Source organism: Triticum urartu, chromosome 6, assembly GCF_003073215.2.
Source record: "Triticum urartu cultivar G1812 chromosome 6, Tu2.1, whole genome shotgun sequence".
NCBI classification, from domain to species: Eukaryota; Viridiplantae; Streptophyta; class Magnoliopsida; order Poales; family Poaceae; genus Triticum; species Triticum urartu.
In genome coordinates, this window is record NC_053027.1 from 278,006,664 (window position 1) to 278,015,004 (window position 8,341).

The window sequence follows — 8,341 nt, forward strand, 5'->3', positions numbered from 1 at the left end:
AAGCGCGCAGCCGCCTGCTGGAGATGCTGACGCTGCTCCCGGGGATGGGGCCGGACATTGCCGTCCGGAAACTCAATGACGTGCGCACGGACCTCCAACGCTTCCTCGCCTTGTCATCCGCAACAACACCCTCGGACTCCGCTGCTCTCTTACCCGACCAGTTGTTGGACGTGGTGGTCACCCGGCGGCCTACCCCAACAGCCGACGTTGATGAACACTTGGCGTACGCCATGACGGCGGTGCGCCTCCTCCTGGACCACCTCGAGTGCTGTCGCAACGACTTGCTAAACTAGAGCTCAATCCCGTCCGCTCGCCTAGGATCTTGGACCAGGAGAGCTACCTCCTCAACAACCGCTATCTAAGTTTGTGGAAAGGAATCAGTTATACATTTGTTCGGTGGAATCTCACTTATGCCGAGCTAAGCCACCTATTTTTTAGTTTTTTTTGAGCAAAACCTATTTTTCAGTGGGTTGTTAGTTAACACCCGCCAAACCTTGGCGGGACTAAGACTTTGTACAATAAGAGATGCTTAGAGGGGTGCTTAGAAAAATAAACCGAGATTTTCTGAAGCACCGGTGCCTATTTCTATAGAAGTGACGCTTAGTTAAGCGTCTACCCTGTACAAATAAGCATCGGTGCTTAAGAAAAGTCTGGTTTATTTTTATAAGCACCTTCCTTAAGCACCTCCCATTATACAAGGCCTAAGTGGGCTGTGGTCGGACTCCCACGTTTAGTCTCACGTGCAGCTGTCAGCGTGTGCCCTTGGGTACCCAACAACACAAATATTAGAGGAAAAAAAAAAGCAAATATTGGCCGAGGAAACGCAGACCGTCAGATCCAGATGGATGGCCAAATGGGAAGAGGAGGAACCGCAGACCTGGCCCTGGGTGGAGGCCAAGAGTCTGTGCAAGTTGCCACCCTTTTTTCTCCCTTTCCCATCCCCATCTTTCGTCCACCGCTCCCCGCCCCCTCCCCCCTCTCACCGCGGAGCCCATCCGCCGCCCGCCGCCGCCGCTGTTGACACTACCCGCGAATCTCCTTCTTCCGGTACATTCCTCACCGTCGCTTTCCCTCTACCCGATCCGATCTCGCTCCTCTCGATTTCGCGGTTCCTGAATTATCCCCGAGTCGATCGGAGACCATCGGGCGTGGCGTTCCGTGCTCTGTTGGTCGATCCATCGATTCGCGATGCATGCGCGCTTATTCTGCCTAGTCTTTGGAAATTAATGCATGCCTGCTTGGTCGAATCGACTCGCCTGCGTAGATATCTGGAGTCATCTGGAGTATAGGTTTGATTGTTGTTTTTGCCTTTCAGAGTGGTGGAGAGGAGACATGGCACTCCGAAGGCTGCTTCAGGGGATTGTCCTACCGCGGACGACGGGCCGGCATGTTGGGGCATCGTTTTCCACGGAGGCTGGGGAGACTATCCGCGCAACCCTGTTTCCCGGTGATGGCATCGGGCCTGAGATCGCCGAGTCGGTCAAGCAGGTAGAGGATTTTGTTTCTCTTGGGTGTCGTATTTGTGTGATAGACTCATGTATGAGTTCTTACCACAACTTGGTCTGCTTTTCTGTGTCCTTATGATGTAGAAATGTCTTTATACTTTATTTGATCAAGGTTTGAAGCTACGCCAACAAGGGCATATCGTTAATGCTGAGCTCTATAGAACTTTTTAGTGGTTGGCCTCCCTGGATGGCTAGTGACATCTCTTGCAATTTCCCTGGCCCCATGCAATTATAAGTTTAGCAAGAAAGGTAGAAGATTTTCCTTATGTTTGATACGATATTAACAGGTGTGAGTTTTATCCTCACACCCAGCATAATTAATACACTCTCTGTTCCTAAATATAAGACGTTTTGGCAGTTCAATTTTAACTGCCAAAACGTCATACATTTAGAAACAGAGGGAGTAACAACTAGCCCGCGCACGGGACTAAAAATAATTGGAATTGTGTCGGATTTGTATACAACAATCAATGGACTTGCAACAGTTCAAAGAAAAACTCAAGCAAGCACGCAACACTGCACCTGTAAGTGCGCACGGACCATGGAAACACTGGCTTGTACTTATAAATACTTTCCAATTCAGAACATGAGTGAGCTGGTTGCTTGCTGGTTTGATTAAGCTGGGTGTAGACGCAGGTGTGTGGTTTGAGGCTCCCCAACAGCATTATTTTTTTGCTGTTTCATCTGTACTATTTTTTTTTGGCGGTGCAACAACGATTGGATTGGGCAGGGAGGGACTGCAGGTGCAGGGTGAGGCTAGGGGATGCACATCATGGATGGTAGGGGGAAGGGGGGGGGGGCAGCGTCAAAGTCACGGTGCAAGGAGTCCATGACGGGTTAAGGTAGAAGTGAGATTGGATGGGGTGGCAGAGGGGTGACTTGAAGTGAGACTTCATAAAATGGCACACTTTTCCTCGTACTTTGATCCAATGACACATCTTTCTTTTTATTGGATTAAACAGCACACTTTTGATTCATAGCTGGATAAAATGACACAAACTGAGTCTTTTTTCCTTTTTCAAGTCTGGGCACACAAGTCATAATATTTTGGACTATTTTGCCCTTTCTTCTTGGTCAACTGGTTCGGAGCCAAGCACAGCTATGAATCCTCGCCGCTACTGGTTCGGTGTGCTTCTTCCCCACAACTATGAATCCTCGCCGCTACTCCCCGGCGCCACCACCTCACCGCGCCGCGCCCGTTCCTGTGGAGGACGCTCTGCTGTCCGCCGCACTCCAACCGCTCCCTTGGCGTGTCGGAGAAGAAGGGCGCCGCCGTCCACCACGCTCCGGCCGCTCCCTCACCCATGCAGGAGAAGAAGGGTGCCGCCACTTCAAGTTCCCTGCAGCGCGTCGTAGTCCAGGTCCCTTGCTGGACATGTTCGAGTCCTGACTGTAGCACGTGTTCGTAGCTGCTTGCTGTTGTAGTTGGCTGTAGCTGCTCGCCGCTGTAGTGCTAGCTTTAGCAGTCTACCTGATGAAACTCATGCCGCTGGCCTGAATTTAGCTTTTAATTTTGATTGCCCATTCAGCTGTCTAAAAGCTACAGATGCTTTTTCCTGTGAAGAAATTCAGCTTGTATTGATGCCCGGTCCTGAAGAAATTTAGCTTTAATTTACATGCTTATTGAATCGAATTAGAAGGAGAGAGAAAGATATATAATAGAGAGAGAGAGAGATGAAGGGAGAGACGGGATGGGAGGAAACCTGTGAGTCTCCTCGGGATCGTTCGTCTCTGTTTTGATCGTTCCTCTGGGTCATTCGTCTCCTCTGATCTTTTTTGGCATAGTCTCCTTTCCTCTGTTTCAATCGAACCGGTTGACCAGACAGAAGGGCAAATTCGTCCAAAGTATTATGACGTGTGGGCTCAGACTTGGAAAAGGTGGAAAAACTCAGTTTGTGCCATTTTATCCAGCTATGAATGAAAAGTGTGCTATTTAATCTAATAAAAAGAAAGGCGTGCCATTGGATCAAAGTACAAGGAAAAGTGTCATTTTATCAAATTGCTCGGTATTTTCACGTTGTGAATCATGGGACAGAGGAAACGTACGGAGAGGAAAGGAGCAAGAGAGCACAAACCGCTCTCAAGGACTGGGGGAGGCGGTGGTATGGAGAAATTGGTGGGAGGGGAGCACATACGAGGGGATGGGAGGTCTAACCATGACGACGACGATGGCAGACTACCCTTCAATAGTAAAGATGATTTAGGGCTCCTTTGATACAAAGGAAATGCATAGGATTTTTACAGGATTTGGATCCTTAGGATTTTTTTCCTGTGATGGTCGTTTGATTTGTAGGATTGAAATCCTTAGGATTTTTTCCATAGGATTCATTTATACTACATTTTGGAGGAAACTTTTCATCCACTCAAACTTCTTTGTAGAATTCCTTTGCTTTTCTTGTGCTATCAAACACTTCTCCAAATCCCATAGGATACAAGAGGACATGACACTGTATTCCTACATTTTTCCTATTCCTGCGTTTTGAGAATCCTGAGAATCAAAGAGGCCCTTATTCTTTTGCAGAAAGCCGGACTTCTGGCTGTTCAGAATTTGGGGCACAGTTGAATTTGCTTGTATTTCTGTGAAAACCCTGTTTCACTTTGGAACTTTGTGTCATTTGTGTAACTTGGTTATGCTATTGTTTTGATTTTTGGCTTCTTTTTTTGCAACAGAATGGCTATTGGGATTTCAGTAATATTTCTGAATAATTACCTTGGATGCTCCTGTCATTCTAGAAAGTTCAGAATATGCATCTTTGCCAATTTTGATCTGAAATAACTTGTATACATTGTTCATTCATAAAGTGTGGATATCTACTCCATGTCTACAATGACATTCATTCTGTTGTATCTGTATACTGAACCCAGGATGATCAAAGGTTCAAAGCCAATAGGTGAGAGGTGGTATGTCCTTAGATGCTTAAAAATCATCGTGGACAAGAACATAACAATTATTTTTTCTATAATATGCAATTGACAAAGATGTCATGCAGAAAAGGAACAAGTGACTGATATCTTGGGGATTGGATCAACTAGAAACTTTTTGAAGGAACCGTATCTGTACTGCATTTATATAGTTTTAGATTTTTTACAAAGATCCGCTAGAACCTTATTTCCTATCAAGGCCTTATTTGCCGGTTGATTTTAGATGGTGGCTGCCTGCTGGATTAGTTGCTATCAGAGTTGTCGGGCCAGGCCAGGCTTGTTGGACTGGTGAAGTCAAAGCCTGAGCTGCCCCGCCTGTCTTTTGCGCCAGGCTGCCCATCTGTTTTTAAATTGCAGTGACATGATCGTCTCTCTCATCTTGAACTTCGATACATGGTTCCAGCTATCTGAAGCTAATTGCTTTACCTGTAAACTGTACTTTTGCAACTGAGTTTCGCAAGAATACTGCTACTAAGATGAGTGATTAAATTCACGCACAAAACTCATTCAAGCATGATTTCTTTGAAGGTAGCTTGTTCTACTTCCGTACTTCTAATCTTTTCTTTTACTGTTTCAGGTATTCAATGTTGCAGGTGTACCTATAGAATGGGAAGAACATTATGTTGGTACGGAAGTTGATCCCAGAACAGAGAGCTTTTTGACATGGGAGAGCCTGGAGTCGGTGCGTAGAAACAAAGTTGGCTTGAAAGGTCCTATGGCTACACCTATTGGAAAAGGCCACCGTTCTTTGAATCTTACATTAAGGAAAGAACTCGGACTCTACGCCAATGTCAGGCCTTGCAACAGCCTCCCAGGCTACAAGACTAGATATGATGATGTGAACCTTGTGACAATCCGTGAAAATACTGAAGGAGAGTATAGTGGCCTTGAGCATCAGGTATTGTGTATTCTTTCCTAAAGATAGTTTTCTTTCCATTGTTCTTGTTAGTCATGAGCTGAGCTGGTTTTGAGATCTTATGGGTTTCAGCTCTAGCCTACCCCAACTTGTTTGGGAGATTGAAGGCTTGGTGGTTGTTGTTCTTGTTCTTGTTAGTCATGGCACAGTTCTTTTTCTTCAGGTTGTGAGGGGTGTTGTGGAAAGTTTGAAAATTATTACCCGCCAAGCAAGTTTGAGAGTGGCAGAGTATGCTTTCCATTATGCCAAAGCCAATGGCAGGGAGAGGGTCTCTGCGATACATAAAGCTAATATCATGAGGAAAACAGACGGACTTTTCCTCAAGGTTTGATGGCTACACCCCTGTTCCTTCTTGTTGATGCTATCTGTTCCCCATTTTCATTTGTCTTGAGAGCTAACTCATGGTTATTTTATATGTACAATTTTAGTGTTGCCGTGAAGTAGCTGAGAAGTACCCTGAAATCACATATGAGGAAGTCATTATTGACAATTGCTGCATGACAGTATGTTGATCTGTCAACACTGAAACTTCACACTTGTTAATTTTACCGTTTGCACACTTGATAATCATGTACACCCTCCTTCCATCTATATAGGGCCTAATGCGTTTTTTAAGAACGCCTTTGACTATTGACAAGATTAATAGTACATAACATGCACAATGTGAAAATTATATCATTGAAAGCTTCTTTCACACACGAATTTAACGGTGTGCTTTGTGTAAGTTGCATGTCATATATTATTGCTCTAATATTTGGTCAAAGTTAGCCTCGAAAAACGGCTTAGGCCCTATATAGATGGAAGGAGGGAGTACTGAAAGTAGGCCATTTACTTCTATGACATCACTGAGTATGAACTGCATCCTCTTGCAGCTCGTGAAGAATCCTGGTACATTTGATGTATTAGTGATGCCAAATCTGTATGGTGACATTATTAGTGATCTATGTGCTGGTTTGATTGGAGGCTTGGGCTTAACTCCCAGGTAGAGATTTTTATCTTCATGAGTCGATTTACTGTGTTTTTTAGACGATATCAACTAACTATTGTTTATTCCCCAGCTGCAACATTGGTGAAGGTGGCATTTGTCTGGCAGAGGCTGTTCATGGTTCTGCACCTGATATCTCTGGCAAGGTAAAGTGATCTTAAATATCTACCATATGAGATTTCTCAGTATGTACATGTTCATGATGTTTTAATTGATGGCTTTCTGGCTTTTCGTTATGTGTATATGAAACCAAAGTTCTCTCGTGATGTCTAGACAGTCTTTATGATGTCTCTTTGTTGACTGAATGATATTCGATTGCCTGCAGAACCTTGCAAACCCAACTGCTCTTATGTTGAGTGCTGTTATGATGTTGCGCCACTTGCAATTCAATGACCAAGCAGACCGGATCCACAATGCCATCCTCCAGACAATTGCCGAGGGGAAGTACAGAACCGCTGATCTTGGTGGGAAGTCATCAACATCAGACTACACAAAAGCAGTTTGCGATCATATCTGAGCACCAGCTGCTCTTTCTGTCGATTATTTGTCTCCCATCTAATTTTGTTGCATACCAGGAGCTTTAGCCTGAGTAGGTGAAGTGGCAGGCACCTCGATTTCCTTGGGTGTTAAGACACCGTTTAAGGCTCCTGAATAATCCTCGCATTCTTGTCCTTGGAAAAGTTTTACCAGCATTGCAGTCAAGCTGAAGAATCGTCTGTAATAATCATTGGCAGCATCAGCGCATATAATTCGTTTGTTCTAGTTCTTAGAGAACTGGATTTTGATCTTCTTTCTTTTGCTTTTTGTCATGGTATTACCGTCGTTGTGCTCAACAAGGTCAGTTAACATAACTTGAGCGATCTTAACTTTAGATTAAAAAATTAACTAAAACTTGATGCTTATCATCCTACTTGTCACAACATTTGGTACTCGTAGGATGCATGCTTGCCATGTACTGGTACTTGACCACCTTGTCATCCTTGTTGACAAGCTTTAATTGGGCTACATCGTTAACACATAAAACACTATTGGGGTTCGGAGATTTGAGGTAAGAGCCTTTTCTTGAACTTACATTTATGGTATTGGGCAACTTCTTCGGGAATCTTGGATGGTCTTCCCTCTTCTCTACATGCAATCTTCGGGGAAGTGCCCACGTGCTTCTAAGGGCATTCTAACGTTAACATGCAAATTTGTTTCGGCGTCCGCTTGTGGATAGGGTCTGTGGACACTGATGTTGGAGGTCGTCATCCAATGCTATTATGTATATGTCCGAATGTATAGGGTTGGAGGTCGTCATCCAATGCTATCCTGTATATGTCCAAATGTATAGGGTAATTTGAAATTCAAATAAAAGTCTGATACATAGCGCGTGCTTGATCACACTAGTGTCAGATCACATGCCCGATCACATAAAAAAAGAGGCAAGTATGCTTAGGTTTTAACATGCCTGATGACAAAAGAATATCTACCCGGTAGTTTGTGCAAGAAAAGGGGAGATGTTTTTTGCCCAGACGGACCGGCAATCTGACCCTCCTCGACGCTCAAGGTGTCGTTGCTGGTGCGTATGCATCCTCCATCTTCGCCGTATCTTCCTTCTCCTTGTTCGGTGCTTCCAACTCCTCATGTTGCTGCTGCAACATCTTGCACCGGACGGCTTGTAGATCATTTTTGCATCGACATCCAAAGACTCCACCTTAAAGGACAACATCTTGGCGTCCTCTGCATCGGTAGCGATCTTCACCTTCTTTTCTTCAAGCTTTGCCTTCTTCCCCTCGAGCATGGTTGATGTGGAGCATCCTTCGGTCATCCCCATGGACACACCATCATCACCCAAGGCACCAAGTAGACCGACGACTAGGGCTCGTGCTAGAGCTATCGAAACCGAGGTGAATTCCCTCCTCGCTCAACTTCCTTCCAAATCACATGAGACATGGCTACTACCTCAAAAGGAGACACTTTGCATACTCAGTTACCAAGGAACTAGCCATGGAGAAGCTAAGGAGCAAGGCCAAA

At 44.9% G+C, this 8,341-nt stretch overlaps 1 protein-coding gene across 1 annotated transcript; it reads left to right on the forward strand.

Annotated features, from left to right (window-relative positions):
- Positions 1-876: 876 nt before the first annotated feature.
- LOC125513217 (isocitrate dehydrogenase [NAD] catalytic subunit 5, mitochondrial-like) lies at positions 877-7,118 on the forward strand. Its single transcript, XM_048678254.1, has 8 exons — positions 877-1,047; positions 1,316-1,488; positions 5,005-5,325; positions 5,507-5,668; positions 5,772-5,846; positions 6,216-6,325; positions 6,402-6,474; positions 6,654-7,118. The coding sequence occupies exons 2-8, from the start codon at positions 1,333-1,335 to the stop codon at positions 6,843-6,845; spliced, it is 1,089 nt and encodes a 362-aa protein (XP_048534211.1). The 5' UTR covers positions 877-1,047; positions 1,316-1,332; the 3' UTR covers positions 6,846-7,118.
- The last annotated feature ends 1,223 nt before the right edge of the window (positions 7,119-8,341 follow it).

Bases quoted from the DNA above. Each gene is read 5' to 3' on its own strand.
- LOC125513217 (XM_048678254.1), top strand. From the start codon at position 1,333: ATGGCACTCCGAAGGCTGCTTCAGGGGATTGTCCTACCGCGGACGACG. The intron at 1,489-5,004 runs GTAGAGGATTTT...TTACTGTTTCAG, and splicing joins TCGCCGAGTCGGTCAAGCAG to GTATTCAATGTTGCAGGTGT. The intron at 6,326-6,401 runs GTAGAGATTTTT...TTTATTCCCCAG, and splicing joins GGCTTGGGCTTAACTCCCAG to CTGCAACATTGGTGAAGGTG.